The sequence below is a fragment of the Corella eumyota genome, chromosome 6 (assembly GCF_963082875.1).
Source record: "Corella eumyota chromosome 6, kaCorEumy4.1, whole genome shotgun sequence".
Lineage (NCBI taxonomy): Eukaryota > Metazoa > Chordata > Ascidiacea > Phlebobranchia > Corellidae > Corella > Corella eumyota.
The window spans coordinates 14,524,959-14,547,953 of NC_137495.1; the positions used below are offsets into that span (position 1 = coordinate 14,524,959).

Below are 22,995 nucleotides of genomic sequence, written 5' to 3' on the forward strand. Positions count from 1 at the left end.
AAAAGTTTTTTGTACCAGTTAATATTTTTAACTAAATTTGTGGGTGAAGCATGGTGTAGTGGTAAGAGCACTTGGCATCACTACATAAGGTTCTGTGTTCAATTCCCACTGCTCTTATGCTAGGGTCTTAACAAACCTTAATAATATCAAATTTTTTGTATGTATAATAAATTCTCTTAAAAACCTAAACCTTTTTTTCTCAGAGAGTCGGCCTGTACTCCTCTTACCTCAAGTTTGGTGGCCGACATTTTCTCACAGAAAGTTCGAGCTTTTGCGATGAGTTTTTTTAACTTTGTTCTTGGAAATGGTGAAAATATTTTAAATATTTTTTGAACGACAGTGCGGTGTAGTAGTCAGAACACTTGGCTTTACTACATGAGAACTTGGGTTCGATTCCTACTACTCTCATAACGTAGTAGCCTACCCTATTTTTGAACAATTTATTTTTAGGTTTTTTTATCAAATCAACCCCCAAAAAATTAATTTTATTGTTTTGAATTGATTTTTAACTAATCTTTTGTTAATTTTTTCTTAGAGCTGGCGTTGGTGTTACTTTATAGCTGGAGCTCCAGGCATAATTATGGCGATTATTTTATATTTCTCTGTCAAAGAACCAGAACGTAAAATTATAGAACAAGCCGAAGAGAATAACAAATATGAGATAGACTTTGGTATTTAATACTTTTGATAAAATGTTTAATAAATGAAACTGTTTTTTGTAATTCTTTATCCTCGATGTGGGAAGGTCGATCTCATGACCTAAACATAGAATAACATCAGTTACCCCAACCTGGTCTCAAATTGACTTTGGCAGTTTGGGATATTATGGAATATATTTGTCCGATAATTAATCTGCTGATTAAGTGTTGGCTCAGCAAAAGTTTATACTTTTTATGGCGCCTTACTTAAGGGCGCTACAGCATAAGAGCAGTGGGGATTAAACCCATGACCTCATGGTGGTGTAGCAAGGGTTCTTACCACTACACCATTCTGCCATTTTCATTATAAGAATTATGTTTTTTAAGTCTGCCGTAAAATTTACTATTTTTTTGGAGAAATGTTTAAATGTTATTTGGCCTATTTTGCAAACAATATTTTTAACTAAGCTATTTATAAACCTGGCTATAAATTTTATTATTTAGAAAAGCAGTCGGTGTTGAAATCAATTTTGACAACTTTCAAATTATTTATCAAATCTCCAACTATCTTATTGTTACTGGTTGGGGCTTCATTCAGACATTCTGGTGAGTTTTTATATTTATGAATAAAATCCTTAGTCGGTGCTTCAACATGCCGCTACTGGGAATCAAACTTTAAACCTCACCCTGCATACTGTAGGTTTTTGGTTCAATCCCTACTGCTCTCATGTTGTAGTGTCCTTGAGTAAGGCGCTATAAGCGGTATGTACTCCTGCTAAGCCAACATTTAATCAGCAGCTTAATTATCGGGCAACTATATTCTCTATAATATCCCAAACTGCTACAGGCAACTTGAGTCTGGGTCGGAGTAGCTTGTGTTACTCTATGTTTAAGTCGCGCATTCGACTTTCCCACATCGAGGATAAAGATATATACAAAAAAATAATAATATCCCAAACTGCTAAAGTTAACTCGAGACTGGGTTGGGGTAACAAATATTCATCTATGTTCAGGTCATGAAGTCGACCTTCCCACATCGAGGATAACAAAATCTAAATCAAATTTTAATATTTTCAGCAAGTTTTTGTTGGTCTTACAACAGTCAGTTATATTTTGATCAATATTACCCCGGCACAGAGGTGGGGTTGTGGATGAGTTTAACTTCCATCGTTGGTGGAACGATTGGGATAATCACTGGTGGAATTTTGTCCAATTTACTCGCTTCTAAATACGGTAATCTTTATTTTGATCATATTATTAAAAATTCGATTTTACTGAATGGACACTTTTCTAAAATAGTTTTCGAAAATGGCATTATCTGAAAATTTTGACATAAATTAAAGGTTGCCAGCATGGTGTAGTGGTCAAAACCCCTGTCTTTACTACATAAGTTCTGTTGTTCGATCCCCACTGCTTCCATGCTGTAGAGCCCTTAAGTAAGGCGCTATAAACGATATTTACTTCTGCTGAGCCAGCACTTAATCAGCAGCTTAATTATTGAGCAATTACAATATCCCAAACTGTTAACTTGAGACCGGGTCGGGGTAACTGATGTTACTCTATGTTTAGGTTGTGCATTCGACCTTCCCACGTTAAAGATAATTAAGTACAATAAAACAGTTTTATTTTCAGAGAAGGGATAGGGTATAAGGGGGTTAATATAAATGTCCTATTATATGTAAATTGACAGTATTATTAATATAACAAAAATTTTGTAGATTTGTATTTAGAAATATTCCATTTTTTTGGGGGTTTAATTTTAAATCAATTTTTTTTAGGTGTACGAACAAGATTGTGGGTTTTGGTCGTTAGTCAAGCAATAGCCTGCCCTCTAGCGGCGGGAACGCTTTACTTTTCTCCGCCTTATACTTTTATTTCCCTCTTTGGAGCTTATTTATTCGGTAAATATTTTATATTTTTTTAAGAGTAACAACAGTTACCCCGACCCAGCTTCGAGATGACTTTATTGTAATCAAATTTTATTTAAAACACAGCGGAAATGTGGTTCGGAGTTTTGTTCACTGTTTTGGTTGAGTTCTTTCCTGCCCAGTCACGCGCGACAGCGATCGCTATGTTTATTTTTGTGATCAATAATATTGGAGGGAATGCCCCTCTTATAGTACCACCTATGATCAAAGTTTTAGGTTTCAGGGAAGCACTGTACATCGTTTACCCAGGATTTTACTTGGCTAGTAAGTTTTTTTTTTCTTTATAACTGTTTATCCTCGATGTGGGAAAGATCGATTTTTCGACCTAAACATGGGGGTATATATGTTACCCTGACCCAGTCTTGAGTTGCCTGTGGCAGTTTGGGATATTATAGATTATAACTGTCTGATAATTATGCTGCTGATTAAGTGCTGGCTTAGCAGAAGTTTATATCGTTTATAGCACCTTACTTAATAACGTAACAGCTCAAGAGCAGTGGGAATCGAACCCAGGACCTCATGCAGCAAAGCCAAGTTTTTTAAATAATATTTTAATGGTTTATATAGTTTGATTTTTAAACCCTTTTTTTAGTTAGTTTTACGAAAACTTTTTTTTTCTAATTTCAGGTTCTTTTTTCTTTTTGTTGACCTTTAATTTTTATATTATACTAGTGAGTTATTTTAGTTCTTAAATTATTTGTTGCCATTCTTGCTGTTTTGATTTTCTAATTTATATCAAATAAACAGAAATTTAAATAATTTTACAGTTTTTATTACTTTTAAGATTTTGTATTCCCTTACTTTATAATTACTCCATATTTTATGAGAAATTATTATTGTTTTATATTTCTGAAATATATTTTGTTTTTGTTACTTCTTTTAAAATTTTAGAAAACTATAAAATTGATATCATCTATTTTTTAAGATTATTTTTCGAAAATGCAAATTATTAATAGTGATGTGCCGATCAAAATGGTGATCGTAAATCGTCGATTTTTGAAGGTATTTTGCGATCACCCGATCAAGGTCCAAAATCGGCAGATCGGTAATTACGTCACATTTAATTTTACGTCACAAATAAACACGCACATGCCTTAACCACATAGTTTCCATAAACTTTTACAGCGCTTTATTTCCGCGCTAGTAAAATTGTTTTAGTTCTTGTAAATTATACTGAATATTACGGTTAAATATTTAAACGTGTGAATAAGTAGAAGCTTTTAACATACAGGGTCAATTTTTTTGTATTCAGTGACGATAAAGTTACCGATTGTTCGGTCACGTTATCCGATCGTGATCTGATCCAAAAAAAAAACGGCGATCGGCACATCACTAATTATTAAAATACTAAAATTGATTCTCATTGCTGGCATTTTGTAGCATTTGTGTAAGGCCTGAGATCCTTGGTTTGATTCCCACTGCTGGCATTTTGTAGCATTCGTGTAAGGCCTGAGGACCCTGGTTTAATTCCTACTGCTGGCATTTTTTAGCATTCGTGTAAGGCCTAAAAGTTAGTAATTGGTTGTTAAATAATTATAAACATGTGAACAAATAGTTATAGATATTTAATTGCTTTAAATTCATGAAACTGTCGTTTATTTTAGTGGAAATTTGTTAGAAACACTACCTTAAGTTTTACACACTTTTAAACCTTAAGTTTTACACAATTTTAAAAGTTACAAGTGATTAACATGTTTATTATATTGACTTTTGTTCAAGGTCTGCAAAATGTTGCAATTCAGTAAACACAAATTTACCGAGAATTTCGCAAACATTGCGTAAATATTTTGCAGAACTTTTGTAATCACAGCTGATATTGACCTTATAAAAAACATCAAGTGTTTTAAATAATTTCCTGTTATGCAGCCATCAATATTTGTCCTAGCTGATACCAACAAGTTTTATTTTTCGATATTATAAATGATTAACCAAGTTTAACAACCTTATAGCATATTCGCTTACAATATAAATAAATATTCGTCATCAGGTTTTGCACCATATTTAGCTGACACCACCATGTGGAAAATACTCAGTTTAATGTAAACTACCAAGTTGTTTGGTATGGGATAACTAACTGCTTTAAAATGTAATAAAATAACTTGAAAATTTCGTTGTTTAAAAGTTGGTTTGGTTTTTAAATTATTTACATTTTGTTGCTTTTAATTTTAGTTCGATGTCATAGCAACAGGACAATTTTTTTTATTTTTTTTGGGTTTTTAATTAATTTGAAAAAATAATAATTATTGGTAATTATTAAACATTTGGCAGCGTGGTGTAGTGGTAAAAACACTTGCTGCACCACCATGATGTCGTGGGTTCAATCCCCACTGCTTCTATGCTGTAGCACTCTTGAGTAAGTCGCTATAAAGGGTATAAACTCCTGCTGAGTCAGCACTTAATCAGCAGCATAATTACTGGGCAATTATAATCTATAATATCAATTATAATATACATTATCCCAAACTGCTTAATGCAACTCGAGACTGGGTTACTCTATGTTTAGTTCGCGCAATCGACCTTCCACATCGAGGATAAAGATATATATTTAAAAAAAACTTGTGACTAATTCTCCCAAATTTAAAGATTGCCTTTTTCTACCTGTTTCAAACCAGCATTTATAAACGAGTGTTCTTTTGCTGGGATCGCATTTTGATTGCTAGGCTGAAGTGGTTAAGAAAGTTGTAGAAAAACTTTACGAAAAAATACCAGAATTTATAAACAAAACTAATTTTTAAACAGTGGGGCTCAGGGTCGTACATTTTAATTTTATTTTAACGTAAGGTTGTTGTCAGATTATATTTTATTTTTGAAGTGTAGATAACAGAGGTGGTTCATGGGCTATATAACTAGAAAGGAGGAATAATTTTGTCTGGCGCAAACTTTTGAATAGTTGACTGCAGTTTATATCTTAAATAATGTAGGATCCAATAAACTCCTACTATGGCTTAAACAATAATTAACCCCGATAGAGTACGCTGTAAAGATGAGCATCGATAAGAAGGCCACACTTTATTAAAACAAAAATGCGACACAAACTATATGATACGAAACACAAACTACAAAGTATATAATCAACAAACTTAGTATGGAAGCGAAAGTCTAATTATATCTTAAACCTTACTTATTTATGGGTTTTTACGTCCAGCGAACTGACCAAAAAGGTAACCAGGGCCCAAAGATTTTTTTAGAACAGCGGGGATTTCGCATTTTAAATACCGTGAAAAATTTTATTTTCGCGTATTCCTATACAGATTTTTAGACAGTATTTAAAATAAAATAAGCAGTAAATTAACAGTTTTTTTAAAGAATAATGTGCAAGAACATGTCATCTTTCTTTTCCCGTGTCAATTTTTTAATTTTACAAACTGAAAAAACTGTATATAAATACGCAAAAATACTTTTTTGCGGTAATTAAAATGCAAACTCCCCGCTGTTTTAAAAAAAATCTTTGGGCCGAAGTGTCTTGGCCGAGGTTTTCGGGGGCCGAAGTGTCTGGTATTCGACCAAAAAGTTATATTGCCAGTTATTTAAAGCAAAATAAAAATAGGAGAAAGCGCAAACAATAAAGAAAATATAAAACATATTTGATGAACTAAACAACATATGCTTTATAAATGACGATGGGAGTGAAAAATCTCCCGCAGCTGGGGAAATAACATACCGGCCCCAAATGACAAAATGTACTAACACGAAGGCATTTAACAACAAAAATGTTTATTATACGATAACAAAATACAAGATATAAACACAATAACTATACATTCGAAACTACAACAAACACATAAAGTATTCAGTCAACATAACGATAAAACTAACGTTACTTCTACAAGGTAGCAAGCCCAGTTCATGCAATACAAGGCACACCATATCACAAAAATACATTCTACAAAATTAATATGAATGTGTAAAGAAGAAAACTGTGAGGCAGGCGTAAACACAAAAAACATAGAAAATACAAATTTATGCGATCCCTTCTAGAAGGCAATCTTTGTCTCGGGTTAAGGTAGCATATGCAGTGCGCACCTGGACACGGCGCACGATCTCGTCCTTGTCTAACTTCTTGATGATTCCTTACGGTCAGATTCCTCTCTACGCGTTCTCATTAACGGACCACGTCGCCAACCATGAAATTCCTCATCGGCTGAAGCCACTTTTGTCGCAATTATAACGAAGTCAAATACTCCTTTGTCAATCGCTCCCAAAATTGATCAGCAAGAAGTAGAACCTCCAAGATCGTCTGTAACTGTCTTCCTTGACAAACGTGTCTGGAGGCAGGTCGTTGTCCATTGTTCAGCAACATACTTGGCGTCAATGCCAATTCATCCTTGCAGTCGTCGCTGAGTGGCACCAGAGGTCTGCTGTTTAAAATTCGTTCCACCTCAGCCATCAATAGCGGACAAGATATGGATTGTTTCCGAATGCCCATGCCATGATACTTTGTTACAATGAGCTCGGTTACAACCTGGTTAGATGAAAGAATCATCGGATGTTTGTTGATTGGAGGGACGGTTGAATTACGTAGCCTGCCACCAACGTACATATTGCCTTTGACTAAAACCGGGCTTCAGTTCTTTCAGCGATAAAACTAAATACAACCATAATCAATATTAAGGTTTAAAACATCTGGGTATACTAATGTTATCTCAATCAACAAAAGTGTTAAGCCAATTATTCCAAGTGTTAATATGTTGTTTTGGAACCAGATCGTAAAGGCACTTCCACGAGGCTGTTAGTTAAGTCCCTGTAATAAAACGTCATTAAAAGAAACAACGCAGAGTTTGCAACACAATCAAACACTATAATGAACTTAGGACCTGTACAGTGGTGTGGTATATACCACGTTATATCATTTACACAATTCCTATTAGCCAATACAGTCCCATGTCCTTATTTTACATAATCATCGATTTCTTCCCTATATTGACTAAAAGTTTTAGGGTTTGCAATAAACTTCTTTTTCAAAGATTGTAGCCTTTGAAGTGTCATTTTTCTATTCTTTAAGAGTTTTATACAATCCTTTTTTCAGAGTAATCCAATTTCATAGTGTCAGCCATTTCGTGAAACTGTTTTGTTCATAATTTTCAACGTACTTTTGTCCTTTATTGACATTTCGCTCTTTAGCGCACAATCAAGGTCGTGAAAATTGCTCGACAAAAACATCTGAAATTTCGTTGCATGATGTCGATACTTGTTCAGGCTCATGCATAAAGTTAATATTAGTTCGTTGGGACGATTTTCTTGGGTTATGGTCTGAGCCAAACAACGTCCAACCCAACGCCGTATGCGGGCCGAAAGGCTGCTACTTTTTGCCGTAACGCCATTCAGAAACCCAGAATGCATCGTGAACATTGTTTCCCAGATGTAGCTCCATTGATTTTCTTTTAAGTTCAGGAAACTTCAGGTCACGCAGATGCGGATACATGTTTGCCACTTTCTTGGTTTGCAATGCAAGCTTGTCGACAATAAACGATTTGGTTTGACCTCCTTTACATACAGTGAGTCAACTCGGCTCCCATGACTAGTTCTTTAATTTGCTGTATAAAGTTCGGTGTGTTCTTTTGTCTCCTTCCAATTTCTTTGCAAGGCTTGCAGTACAAATACTTGTATCTGAATCGTCACCCAGAAAAGCGTTCACAAAATTACTTTGATTGTTGCCCCACACTTTAACTGGCACAATCTTGAAACGTGTCACATTTTTAACGCTGTTATGGGAAACCTCGTTGCATGCCACAATAACTGACTCGCTTTACGGCTCCGGTAGCGGGCTTTGTCGTCACTTTAGTAGTTTATGACATCACAATTTAACTATAGCGGGCTTTGTCGTTACTTCGGTAGATTATGACATCACAATTAAACTATATCGGGCTTTGTCGTCACTTTAGTAGATTATGACATCACAATTAAACTATAGCGGGCTTTGTCGTTACTTTAGTAGATTATGACATCACAATTAAACTATAGCGAGCTTTTCGTTACTTTGGTAGATTATGACATCACAATTAAACTATAGCTGGCTTTGTCGTCACTTTAGTAGATTATGACATCACAATTAAATTACCGTTTTAAAAGATATTTGAATGCGTTACTAGATAAAATTGTCTAGGTTTACAAATATTAACGTTGTATGGTTATTAAGTTAATTAAGAATTGTCATAAGTAGATATCGTAAAGCTCCTGAATGTAAGTCTATATATTAGAGAAAAATGAGGCGACTTTACATTTCCATTCAAACAGTCAGAGACTAACACTCAAACAGTTTAAGTTACTGCCGCTTTAAATCTTAATAGATAACAATTCGAAAAAGTATTTTCTATCATTGTTACGTCATAGTGTTTTAATTATTTGTGATAAATAATAATAACAAAATTATAACTAGCTTGTTAAACGAGTTTAGAATAAAACAATTGTAACTTGAAACTTACTGAAATGAGTTTGAAAATATTTATGTTTTTGTGCTTCTGGTTATGCTTAGCCGCATCCCAAAACAACCAAGTTTGTTTTAGTGCATGTCCCACTGCATCTGCTCATGAACCTTCTGAAACTAAACAAGGTAGACCAGGAAAGCTTGGCCCAGCTGGGGAAAAAGGTGAAAAAGGTTCAAGGGGTGAAATTGGGGCAATTGGGGGTCCTGGCGCCAGGGGTGAGCAAGGTTTCAGGGGTGAAATTGGCCCCATAGGTCCTAAGGGTGAAATTGGGTCAGTTGGGGGTCCTGGCGTTAAAGGTGTGCAAGGTTTCAGGGGTGAAATTGGCCCCATAGGTCCCAAGGGGTCAGTTGGGGCTACTGGAGAGTGTTCTTGCGATGTTGCAATCTTGTTAGAAAAAATTCTCCCCCAAATAAAAGGTATTTTGGTTACTTTACATTTGTTAAATAATGATAATATCATCGGCTTACTGGTAGAACCTCAAAACTAAAATAAAAACAATGTTAAGACAAATATTTAACATTTTAAACCTTGCAAGTCTATTTTGTATGATTTATTAACATTGTTACTTATATAAACAAGTATACTTAATACAGTGGCATTTTTAAAGTGCTAAAACTTATCTATAAAATTAATTTCATCATAGATATTTAGTTATTGTAGGGAATTGGGTTAGGAAGGTGGCAGAAGGGTCCAGCAATGTATACAAATACTTAAATATATTCCTAGGTAAAACCTTATTCAAATACAATTCTGGTTAACATACTTTATTGGTAACAATATATATACAAAAATAGGGGCGATAATTTTACACTACGCTAAATCGTTTCTAAACTAACATCATTATCATATAAAATGCACTAACTTCTTTCTCCACAATCACAATTATCAAAAATTCAACACATTCACAACTTCGCCTTCCACGTAAAGCGACACATTAATCAAAAGGTACATAATTGACACAAACTAAATTATTCTGCAATGCGAAAATAAATAATATACTGGGTTAAATAATACAAAACTACATTACATGGCTGTACGTTTTACTGTAATTTAAAATGGATGGTAATTCTATATCAAATTAATTAATAATCACAAGATTACGGAAAAATATATTAAGCAAAAATCTAACGCATACATAAAAAGAACTATGTCACTATTGATAATGTTTTTTAAAGGTTTTTACTATATAGTAAAAACTAAACAACAACAGGAAATGTTATCGAGATATAACCTAAATCCAAAAAGGGGGCGTTGATATGTACATAGATAGCGTCTATAAAATGTTTGACTATTTCAATATAATGACGAAATATATTTGGTTATTCTAATTACCTTATGGGTAATTAGATCTGTCCTTGAATAAAAAGGTATTTCTTAGTTTTCATACCCTTTTCTATAACCAATACATATAAATATTGTTTCTCTGTAATTCTCTTATTGTTAATAAATTTGTACGGCTTTTAACCGCATAGAATGACAGCGAGTTTGCACAGTTATTTGGGTTCACAGAACGAAAGTTATTATTTTGCCTGAGAAGGGGTTCTTACGTATTCTTTTTTGGGGGACGCGGAATTTTTTATTTTTTAGGATTCCGCCTCTTCTTACTTCACTTTCCTACATTCTCCGGTTCCTTTATTTTTTGTTCCTTTATTTTCTGGTTCCTCCATTTTCCTGTTCCTTCATTTTCCGGTTCCTTCATTTTCCGTTCCTTCATTCTTCGGTTCCTTTATTTTCCGGTTCCTTCATTTTCCGGTTCCTTCATTTTCTGTTTTTTCATTCTCCGGTCCCTTCATTTTTCGTTCCTTCATTCTCCGGTTCTTTCATTTTCCGGTTCCTTCATTTTCCTGTTCCTTCATTTTCCGTTCTTTCATTCTACGGTCCTTTCATTTTCCGTTCTTTCATTTTCCGGTTCCTTCATTTTACGTTCTTTCATTCTACGGTCCTTTCATTTTCCGTTCTTTCATTTTCCGGTTCCTTCATTCTCCGGTTCCTTCCTTTTCCGGTTCCTTCATTGTCCGGTTCCTTCGTTTTCCGGTTCCTTCATTTTCCGTTCTTTCATTTTCCGTTCCTTCAATTTCCGTTCCTTCATTTTCAGTCGACCCCTTTTTTGTATTTCATAATGGGTTGGTTCTGGTTGATAGTGTTGATAAAGTTTGTAAATATTTTTGTTTTTGATACCCCCAGTTTCACGGCGAAAATTACATCACGGCTGTTAATGCAGGTGATTTTTGCCGTTCTTTGCGAACCAGCACCACAGCTGTTTTGAGGCTAGGAAAGCATTTGCAGCGTAACTGATTGCGATGCTAAGTGCTTTTCCTACATTATTATATTAACACCCGATATTTAGTTATTATGTCAGTTTTAATTTAACAACATTTGTATGTTAACAAAACTTTAACCACTCGATCTTTTTACTTAAAATACAAGGTTATTTAAAGTTCAAAAATCAAATGATAAATTAATAAAAAGATATTTTTTAATTACAAATAAAATCATTTTTTAAATTCCGCTAAATTTATATTTGTTGTCAAATTTTGAGTTAAGAGGTTCTAACAGTAAGCAGACAATATAACAATTTATAAACATTTTGTAATATTTAATTTTACAATTTATATATTTGAGAGTTATGCTAAATCATGCTAACTTATAAGATTGATTCTAAATAAACCTAAATATTTATAGTTAGTGTATGTCCGCTTGGGTTAAAAGATGGAAGAATACCGGATAGTGACATCACAGCTAGATCTTATTCCAGCAGCAGCTACTTACCACATAAAGCAAGGTTGGATGCTCATACCAGGGGTTGGTTACCTTAACAATGTGAGTTGTTGGAATTATTTTCCATCTTATAATAAAGTTTCACAACTTTTGTAATTAATGGAAAATAAACATTAACATTGTTTTATTTTAATTAATAGACAGGGTTGGGGAATGGATCCAAATTGACCTCAAGACATCAACTCAAGTGACAGGAGTTGTGACACAAGGAGATTACTCTTATTATAATAGTTGGGTCACCAGCTTTAAGATATCTTATGAGTCCAGTACATCAGATATGCAGTTTATCCAAAATAATGGAAATGATCTGGTAAGCTTAAATTTAAAACGAAAATTTATTTTGTTTAAATTTTTAAAGTTTAGAAACAGTTTTTAATTAATTGGTGTTAATTAATTTAAAAAAACTTATTTTATTAAAAATGTTTTATTTAAAATCACCAAAACTTGTTTTTAAAAGTTGAGTGATGTTTACAAGCTAGATAATAATAACCAAGCAAACCATTGTTTAAACAATCCCTATTCTAATTGTTTTGTGACGTCATAGCTTGTTACAAAACTTAATTATTCGTTGTTTTTAACAATAAAGGGTCTGCGACAGTTTTAAATTTTTTATTAATCTAAAAGAAAAGTTTTGTAATTTTAAAAATTGATATTGTAAAAATCCCGCGAACCGGTGTGAAAATAATTATGTGGGCTTTTCTTATGTTTGTACTCGGTCTTTATTCGTTGTTTGACTGGAAAAACGTTTTTTTATTAAAACATGTCCAATATTGCAATATTGATGTTTTTTAAATTCTACAGGTTCTAAAGCTAAACTGGAGCACAATTTTTTACCAATTTTGTATTTCAGTTTTATTATTTTCCAGTGCTGACTTTCTCTTACACTTTCATCCCCAAATGGGGTTTACTACTTGTTAAAAGACGTTTTTATGTTTTTTCCAAGTAGTAAATAAGTTATCAGTTTATAATTTAACGCAAGTTATAATCTACTGTTTTCTTAAGGCCGAACGTAGCTACTTTGGTCCTAGCGTACGAAGTAGCTTGGAAAGTAGTTTTTAATACCTAACTTACTTAAAAACAGCTTTCTTTTTGGCCTTAGTGTTAATTAAAAACAGTTTTTTAAAGTGCAGGCTACATTAAATTTTGTGGTTGTGATTTATGTCTATAAAACTGTTTTTTGCAAGACATGGAACGTATTTATATCACGTTGCTATGGACGCTGTTCTAGCTCTTTAAAAACCAGTGTCAACACGAACGCTTAAGCTTAAATTATGCACAACTTAAATATAAATTCGATAACTTAAATTTAAGCATCGTCGTAACATTTTTTTATTTAAAATAGCAAAAATCCGTAACTTTTGGGCAGGAAATATGCCATTTAGATTGTAATCAGGGGCTGGCAAACACGTCACAATGCCCTTTATAGACATTTTAATTTTGCATGTTGCAGTCCCTTTAAGTTAAATGTGAAGCGATGAACAACGCGCGATTATTAAAGTTATAAAATTTAAATAATTAATATCTTAAACCTGAATATTATTACGTTAAATATTATATTAAATCTTTTTTAAGGTCTTTGTTGGTAATGAAGATAGAAATGGTCACAAGTTCAACAACTTTCCTCAACCTATAAGTGCTCGCTATGTTCGATTGTATCCACAAACCTGGCATAGTAATCCTTTTCTTCGCATGGAGCTTTTATCTTGCTAGTTATCACATATTTCTTTCGGTTAATTATTTTAATTCCTAGTTGTAAATTAAAATTTTTTAGTTATGTACTATATTAAAACTTTTAAAGTAATTAATTTTATATTTTGAACAAATAATCCGTGTTATTATATTTAAATCTTACAAAATTCTGTAAATATACTAAAATGTTAAGGCTGTAATAGTTGGGTTTATTAAATGTTGAATAAACATAATGTAACAAAGTCTATAGTAGTAATATTTAAATTTTTTATTTTCAAGTGAACAGTTACTGCAATGTCAAATCGTAGGTCTAATATTTGGTAAAGATTGTAATCAAAGATAGTGAAAGTAAAGCAATGTGTAATAAATGCAAATTAGTTATTTTAAGTGGCTGTCCAGGCAACAAAAGAAGTTATAATACTAAAAATTTGCAGCCATTTTCATTGACGAAATGTTTTAAATGACGAAGGTTTTAAAGATCTTATGAAAGTTCTAGAGCCCAGGTTTAAAATACTATCCCGCACAATACTACCTGCTCTTAAAACATAGGTGTGGAAAAGATGAGAAGACGAGATTGAACAAATCTTTCTGGCCAAAGCTTTAATTTAGGCTTTTACTAAGGACCACAAATAGCTTTGTTTTAGGCTTAACCTAGGCTCAAGATTGTGATGTTGAATTAACAGTTGGGAAAGTTTAAACGGGAGGCCTCCCAACGACAAATGTGAGGCCAAGCAATTCTCCGTACGTGGATATTCGTTGGTTTTATAAGCGCGTCTGATCAGCTTGTAGTGCCTTTAGGCCGATGGCTTTGATCGACTGTTCGCTTTTTTGAATATCGGATCACGTACGCTATGGCAGGAACTGTTTTTCCCTAAATTGGCACAGTTTTAAAGCTTCGAGGTAAAAAATGTCTAATATAATATGGCTAAATATTGCTTTTTATGTTAAGTTTGTTTTCTGCAAAAAAAATTTAAAAAAAAAGTACAACAAATGGGTCAGAGAGGACAAAATAAGGTCATTTTCCTATGTCTGCCAGCATATGATCTTACGACGATGACGTCGTGCATAACGTAACTTGCGAGCGTTGGGACTTTCCCTATTTACAATATTTACCTTCAAATCCCGATATCTCAAAAACTACTTGACCAATTTTTAAAATAATGGTATCCTCGTGCAAGTTGGAAAAATTCCAACATAATTAAAATAGAAACTCTACGACCGAACCATCTCTTTAAAAATCAGTTTAATTATTGTGCAAATATAATTAATAATACTCTAACCTGTTAAAAGCAACTCAAGACTGGGTCGAGGTAACAGTTGTTTCTCTATATTTAGATTTTGAAGTCGACTTTCTTGCAAAAAATATTTAAAAAGTGGTGACATTTTTCGTACACCGCATATGAGTAACTACTTCAACTTTTTGTTGACATCGCGTTGAGGAAATGTAATTTTGTAAACAGACCAAAAACAGATGTTTTTAGATTAATTGAGCAAATTATAAAGTAAAAACAAAGAAATGTTAAGATATATTTATGTTAAAAATATCAGGAAAGTTATGGTCTGGTAATATTTGCCAAAATTGTTTGCGTTAGCTGATATATTCTGGACAAAATTTTGGTTAGTTTTAGGCATAAATTAAATCTTTTTTGCTGAATAATGTTTTTATTATTTTATTAATATTTAAACGAATAACGAACAATTTTTATGTGTTAAGTTTTAAAATTATATATCCTTTAATGGCAGCATGGTGTAGTGGTCAGAACACTTGGCTTCACTACATGAGGTCCTGGGTTCGATTCTCATTGCTTCCATCCAGTCTGGAAAGTAGGGCAGCGTGCACGTACAATATTTTTTTTATTAATAAAAAAATATGCATGCCTGGAATTGGCGTTTTGCACGCCTGGTGTCTTAAAAAAATGTGTACGCGCAGTCATGGGCGTCGATCCAAAATTTTTTTTTACTAATGATAGGGGTGCCAAAAAAAGTAACGTATTTTTTAAAAAAAAACGTTTTAAAGTGCTCATAGTTGGTTTAGCTTTTCTAAAATAGACTCTAAATAGTCTTAATCTTGATGTTCGCAACGATAGCAGACCACGTTGGTTTTTAACAAACGGAAGTACAATTATTACTTAAAATAAGGCACCAGACAATCGTTATTTGTTTCGCAATAATTCCAGTTTTACACAATCTACCACGTGGCACGCAGAAAATGCCATTTTGATTGTAGTGGTCAAAACCCTTGTCTTTATGGTGTAGTGGTCAAAACCCTTGTCTTTACTACATAAGTTTTGATGTTCGATTCCCACTGCTTCCATGTTGTAGAGCCCTTGAGTAAGGCGCTATAAACGATATTAACTTCTGCTGAGCCAGCACTTAATCAGCAGCTTAATTATTGAGAAATTAATATATCCCAAACTGTCAACTTGAGACCGGGTCGGGGTAACTGATGTTACTCTATGTTTAGGTTGTGCATTCGACCTTCCCACGTTAAAGATAAAGAAGTACAATAAAACAGTTTTATGTTCAGAAAAGAGATGGGGTGTAAGGGGGTTAATATAAATGTCCCATTATATGTAAATTGACAGTATTATTAATATAACACAAATTTTGTAGATTTGTATTTAGAAATATTCCATTTTTTTCGGGGTTTAATTTTAAATTTAATTTTTTAGGTGTACAAACAAGATTGTGGGTTTTGGTCGTTAGTCAAGCAATAGCCTGCCCTCTAGCGGCGGGAACTCTTTACTTTTCTCCGCCTTATGCTTTTATTTCGCTCTTTGGAGCTTATTTATTCGGTAAATAGTTTCATATTTTTTTAAGAGTAACAACAGTTACTCCGACCCAGTTTCGAGATGACTTTATTGTAATCAAATTTTATTTAAAACACAGCGGAAATGTGGTTCGGAGTTTTGTTCACTGTTTTGGTTGAGTTCTTTCCTGCCCAGTCACACGCGACAGCGATCGCTATGTTTATTTTTGTGATCAATAATATTGGAGGGAATGCCCCTCTTAGAGTACCACCTATGATCAAAGTTTTAGGTTTCAGGAAAGCACTGTACATCGTTTACCCAGGATTTTACTTGGCTAGTAAGTTTTTTTTTTAATAATTATTTATCCTCAATGTGGGAAGGTCAACTTTACGACCTAAACATGGGGGTATATTTGTTACCCTGACCCAGTCTCGAGTTGTGGCAGTTTGGGATATTATAATTGTTCGATAATTATGCTGCTGATTAAGTGCTGGCTTAGCAGGAGTTTATATCGTTTATAACACCTTACTCAATAAAGTTACAGCTTGAGAGCAGTGGGAATCGAACCCAGGACCCTAAGCAGCAAAGCCAAGTTTTTTAAATAATATTTTAATGGTTTATATAGTTTGATTTTTAAACCTGGTTTAATTTATTTTTTTGGTTAGTTTTTACGAAACCTTTTTTCTAATTTCAGGTTCTTTTTTCTTTTTGTTGACTCAAATTTCTCTTCTGCGTGGTTCACCGCACATGAGCATTGAAGCGAATAATTGTGAAGAAAGTGAAGCAATAGTTAATAAAACGAAACTTTAAATTAAAAATATTAAAGTTTTTGAATTATGTTAAACATTTATAAATTTAAAAAATTTTTATCATGACAATTTTTTAATTTTATTAAATATTTATTAGTGAAATTTTTTTTTAATTTTTTGCCAAAATTTTTTTAAAGTTATTTTTATTATTTTACTAGTGAGTTATTTTAGTTTCTAAATTATTTGTTGCCATTCTTGCTGTTTTTATTTTCTAATTTATATCAAATAAACAGAAATTTAAATAATTTTACAGTTTTTATTACTTTTAAGATTTTGTATTCCCTTACTTTATAATTACTCCATATTTTATGAGAAATTATTATTGTTTTATATTTCTGAAATATATTTTGTTTTTGTTACCTCTTTTAAAATTTTAGAAAACTATAAAATTGATATCATCTATTTTTTAAGATTATTTTTCGAAAATGCAAATTATTAATAGTGATGTGCCGATCAAAATGGTGATCGTAAATCGTCGATTTTTGAAGGTATTTTGCGATCACCCGATCAAGGTCCAAAATCGGCAGATCGGTAATTACGTCACATTTAATTTTACGTCACAAATAAACACGCACATGCCTTAACCACATAGATTTCCATAAACTTTTACAGCGCTTTATTTCCGCGCTAGTAAAATTGTTTTTAGTTCTTGTAAATGATACTGAATATTACGGTTAAATATTCAAACGTGTGAATAAGTAGAAGTTTTTAACATACAGGGTCAATTTTTTTATGTATTTAGTGACGATAAAGTTACCGATTGTTCGGTCACGTTAAATCGTGATCTGATCCGAAAAAAAAGGCGATCGGCACATCACTAATTATTAAAATACTGTAGAAAGTTTTTTTGTTTTTATGCAATTATGCTTTTACAATTATTAAAATATTTAAATGTTAAAGACATCAATTCTATAAATTGATTTTTGGTTGAAAAGGCTGGGTTTGAAGCCCACCGCTGGCATTTTGTAGCATTCGTGTAATGCCTGAGATCCTGGGTTTGATTCTCACTGCTGGCATTTTGTAGCATTTGTGTAAGACCTGAGATCCTGGGTTTGATTCCCACTGCTGGCATTTTGTAGCATTCGTGTAAGGCCTAAAAGTTAGTAAATAATTATAAACATGTAAACAACATGTTTATTATATGGACTTTAGTTCAAGGTCTGCAAAATGTTGCAATTCAGTAAACACAAATTTACTAAGAATTTCTTCAACATTGCGCAAACATTTTGCAGAATTTGTAATCACAGCTGATATCGACTTTATAAAAACATCAAGTGTTATAAATAAATAACTTCCTGTTATGCAGCCATCAATATTTGTCCTAGCTGATACCAACGAGTTTTAATTATCGATATTATAAATGATTAACCAAGTTCAACAACCTTATAGCATGTTCGCTTACAATTTAAATAAATATTTGTCATCAGGTTTTGCGTCATATTTAGCTGACACCACCATGTTGAAAATACTTAATCAGTTTAATGTAAACTACCAAGTTGTTTGGTATGGGATAACTAACTGCTTTAAAATGTAATAAAATTAACTTGAAAATTTCGTTGTTTAAAAGTTGGTTTGGTTTTTAAATTTTTTACATTTTGTTGCTTTTAATTTTAGTTCGATGTTCTAGCAACAAAACAATTTTTTTTAAATGTTTTTTTGGTTTTTATTTAATTTGAAAAAATAATAATTATTGGTAATTATTAAACATTTAGCAGCGTGGTGTAGTTGTAAGAACACTTGCTGCACCAACATGATGTCGTGGGTTCAATCCCCACTGCTCTTATGCTGTAGCGCCCTTGAGTAAAGTGCTATAAACGGTGAAAACTCCTGCTGAGTCAGCACTTAATCAGCAGCATAATTATCGGGAAATTATAATCTCTATATTATCCCAAACTGTTTAATGCAACTCGAAACTGGGTAACTCTATGTTAAGTTCGCGCAATCGACCTTCTACATCGAGGATAAATTTATATTAAAAAAAAACTTGTGACTAATTCTCCTAAATTTAAAGATTGCCTTTTTCTACCTGTTTCAAATCAGCATTTATAAACGAGTGTTCTTTTGCTGGGATCCCATTTTGATTGCTAGGCTAAGGTATATATAGAATAACTTTACGAAAAAATACCAGAATTTATAAACAAAACTTATTTTTAAACAGTGGGGCTCAGGGTCGTACATTTTAATTTTATTTTAACGTAAGGTTGTTGTCAGATTATATTTTACCAGTTTTTGAGGTGTAGATAACAGTGGTGGTTCATGGGCTATATAACTAGAAAGGAGGAATAATTTTAAAAATCGCAGCACCGCGGGATGAGTCTAGCGAAAATTTGATTAGTTGACTGCAGTTTATATCTTGAATAATGTAGGATCTAATAAACTCCTACTATGGCTTAAACAATTATTAAACCCCAATAGAGTACGCTGTAAAGATGGGCATCGATAAGAAGGTTACACTTTGTTAAAACAAAAATGCGACACAAACTATATGATACGAAACACAAACTACAAAGTATTTAATTGACAAATTAAGTATGGAAGCGAAAGTCTAATTGTGTGTTAAACCTTACTTCGGCCTTACTTTTTTATGAGTTTTTACATCCAGCGAACTGACCAAAAAGGTAACCAGACACTTCAGCCCGAAGATTTTTTTTAGAACAGCGGGGATTTTGCATTTTAATTACCGCGAGAAATTTTATTTTCGCGTAGTTTTATACAGTTTTTTAGACAGTATTTGAAATAAAATAAGCAGTAAATTAATATTTTTTTTAAGAATAATGTGCAAGAACATGTTATCTTTTTTTTCCCGTGTCAATTTATTTTTTAATTTTACAACTAAAACCTAAAAAAATAAAAAAAATAATTTGAAAGCGCGCGCTTTTAGGTGACGCAAGACGATGCATTATGATATCACGTATTTTGCGAAATAGGGCCGTATTTCCAAACAATATTTGAAGAAAAAGCATTAATTTATCATTTTTTACATTGAAGAGTGTGCATAAATATGTTATTGGTTATTGCCCGTGTTAATGTATATAAATTTATATACTAAAACACGAAGAATAAAACGTTTAAAGAGTTGCCAGAAGGTTCGTCCCGCAAAAAAAAACGGCGGGAGTCGGCGATGAAATTCCCGTGTATAAAGTCAGCGTAAGACCATAATTTACCGATATTTAAAATAAAAATTTTTCATAAAGTACAGTATATATAAAAGTTTTTATTGGTTGTTACGTTAATGACATATGTTAGTTTTTAGAATATTATTTTTTTTGAAGATTTTTGTTTCAAAAACCTTTTTATAAACGGATTAAAGACGGGTGCTTCTGGCCTTCAAAATTTTACGACTATAAGCTTTCGGCCTGCAAAATTTTACGACTAATAGCTTTCGGTCTGCGAAATTTTTTATTAAACTGCGGGGAGCCTGCAGCGTTAAGCCCGCGTATACTTTTAACGCAAAAACATATTTTACCGATATTTAAAATAAAATTTGGCGAAAAGTATAATAGTTAAAAAAGTTTTAACCGGTTGTTAAGATAAATATATATGTTAATTTTTTAAATATTTCTTTTTTTAAAATGTGTAAAGAAGAAAACTGTGAGGCAGGCGTAAACAAAAAAAACATAAAAAATACAGAATTTATGCGACCCCTTCTAGAAGGCAAACTTTGTCTCAGGTTAAGGTAGCATATGCAGTGCGCACCTGGACACGGCGCACACTCCCGTTCTTGTCTAACTTCTTGATGATCCCTTTAGGCCAGAGTCCTCTTTTCGCGTTCTCATTAACGGACCACGTCGCCAACCGTGAAATTCCTCATCGGTTGAAACCACTTCTGATGCAATTGTAACAAAGTCAAATACTCCTTTGTCAATCTCCCCCAAAATTGATCAGCAAGAAGTAGAACCTCCAAGGTCGTCTGTAACTGTCTTCCTTGACAAACGTGTCTGGAGGCAGGTCGTTGTCCATTGTTCAGCAACATACTTGGCCTCAATGCCGATTCATCCTTGCCGTCGTCGCTGAGTGGCACCAGAGGTCTGCTGTTTAAAATTCGTTCCATCTCAGCCATCAATGGGGGACAAGACATGGATTTTTCCCGAATGCCCATGCCATGATACTTTGTTACAATTAGCTCGGTTACAACCTGGTTAGATGGAAGAATCAGCGGATGTTTGGTGATTAAAGGGACGGTTGAATTACGTAGCCTGCCACCAACGTACATATTGCCTTTGACTAAAACCGGGCTTCAATTCTTTCAGCGATAAAACTAAATACAACCATAATCAATATTAAGGTTTAAAACATCTGGGTATACTAATGTTCTCTCAATCAACAAGAGTGTTAAGCCAATTATTCCAAGTGTTAATATATTGTTCTGGAACCAGATCGTAAAAGCACTTCCACGAGGCTGTTAGTAAAGTCCCTGTAATAAAACGTCATTAAAAGAAACAACGCAGAGTTTGCAGCACAATCAAACACTATAATAAACTTAGGGCCCGTACAGTGGTGTGGTATATACCAAGTTATATCGTTTACACAATTCCTATTAGCCAATACAGTCACATGTCCTTATTTTACATATTCATCGATTTCTTTCCTATATTGGCTAAAAGTTTCAGAGTTAGCAATAAACTTCTTTTTCAAAGATTGCAGACTTTGAAGTGTCATCTTTCTATTCGTTAAAAGTTTAATATATTTTTTTTCCAGAGTAATCCAATTTTATAGTGTCAGCCATATCGCAAAACTGTTTTGTTCATAATTTTCAACGTACTTTTGTCGTTTAATGACATTTCGCTCTTTTGCGCACAATCAAGATCGTGAAAATTGCTAAACAAAAACCTCTGAAATTTCGTTGCATGATGTCGATACTTGTTCAGGCTCATGCATAAAGTTAACATTAGTTCGTTGGGAAGATTTTCTTGGGTTATGATCTGAGCCAAACAACGTCCAACCCAACGCCGTATGCGGACCGAAAGGCTGGCACTTTTTGCCGTAACGCCATTCAGAAACCCTGAATGCATCGTGAACATTGTTTCCCAGAAGTAGCTCCACTGATTTTGTTTTAAGTTCAGAAAACTTCAAGTCACGCAGATGCGGATACATGTTTGCCAATTTCTTGGTTGTAATGCTGTCACCTATATTGACTATATGATCAAGTACCAAAAGCTTGTCGACAATAAACGATTCGGTTTGACCTCCTTTACACACAGTGAGTCAACTCGGCTCCCATGACTAGTTACTTAATTTGCTGTATAAAGTTCGGTGTGTTCTTTAGTCTCCTCCTAATTTCTTTGCAAGGCTTGCAGTACAAATACTTGTATCTGAACCGTCATCCAGAAAAGCGTTCACAAAATTACTTTGGTAGTTGCCCCACACTTTAACTGGCACAATCTTGAAACGTTTTACATTTTTAACGCTGTTATGGGAAACCTCGTTGCATGTCACAATAGCTGACTCGCTTTGCGGCTCCGATAGCGGGCTTTAACGTCACTTTAGTAGATTATGACATCACAATTTAACTATAGCGGGCTATGTTGTTACTTTGGTAGATTATGACATCACAATTAAACTATAGCGGGCTTTGTCGTTACTTTAGTAGATTATGACATCACAATTAAACTATAGCGTCAAATCTTGTTAGACAACAATTCGAATAAGTATTTTAATGCAGCGTTGCTATTATTGTTACGTCATAGTGTCGTCACATCTCGTTTAAAAAGTTTTTAATTAATTTTAAATTGCAGTCGATTTGAAAATTAATCAAGATATAATTTTTGGTGCGTTTCGGTACCTGCGTGTTTTGATACAAAAATGTCGGAACAGACGGAAAGTTATTTTCAATTATTTGTAATAAATATTAATAAAATAAATATAACTAGCTTGTTAAATGAGTTTAGATTAAAACAATTGTAACTTAAAACTTGCTGAAATGAGTTTGAAAATATTTATGTTTTTGTGCTTCTGGTTATGCTTAGCTGCATCCCAAA

The 22,995-nt window shown here is 33.2% G+C and overlaps 2 protein-coding genes across 2 annotated transcripts in view; both read left to right on the forward strand.

The window, feature by feature from the left end:
• LOC145755935 (MFS-type efflux pump MSMEG_3705-like) overlaps positions 1–22,995 on the forward strand; it is a 43,059-nt gene that overhangs the window by 959 nt on the left and 19,105 nt on the right. The window lies entirely within an intron of this gene.
• Positions 277–17,018, forward strand: LOC145755229 (uncharacterized). Its single transcript, XM_082571454.1, has 7 exons — positions 277–307; positions 1,143–1,244; positions 1,716–1,871; positions 2,417–2,539; positions 2,633–2,830; positions 16,348–16,545; positions 16,903–17,018. The coding sequence occupies exons 1-7, from the start codon at positions 277–279 to the stop codon at positions 17,016–17,018; spliced, it is 924 nt and encodes a 307-aa protein (XP_082427580.1).

Excerpts from the sequence above, each read along its gene's own strand:
- LOC145755229 (XM_082571454.1), top strand. The coding sequence starts at position 277 with ATGAGTTTTTTTAACTTTGTTCTTGGAAATG. Across the intron at positions 1,872-2,416 it reads TTTACTCGCTTCTAAATACG|GTGTACGAACAAGATTGTGG; the intron begins GTAATCTTTATT and ends AATTTTTTTTAG. Across the intron at positions 16,546-16,902 it reads CCCAGGATTTTACTTGGCTA|GTTCTTTTTTCTTTTTGTTG; the intron begins GTAAGTTTTTTT and ends TTCTAATTTCAG.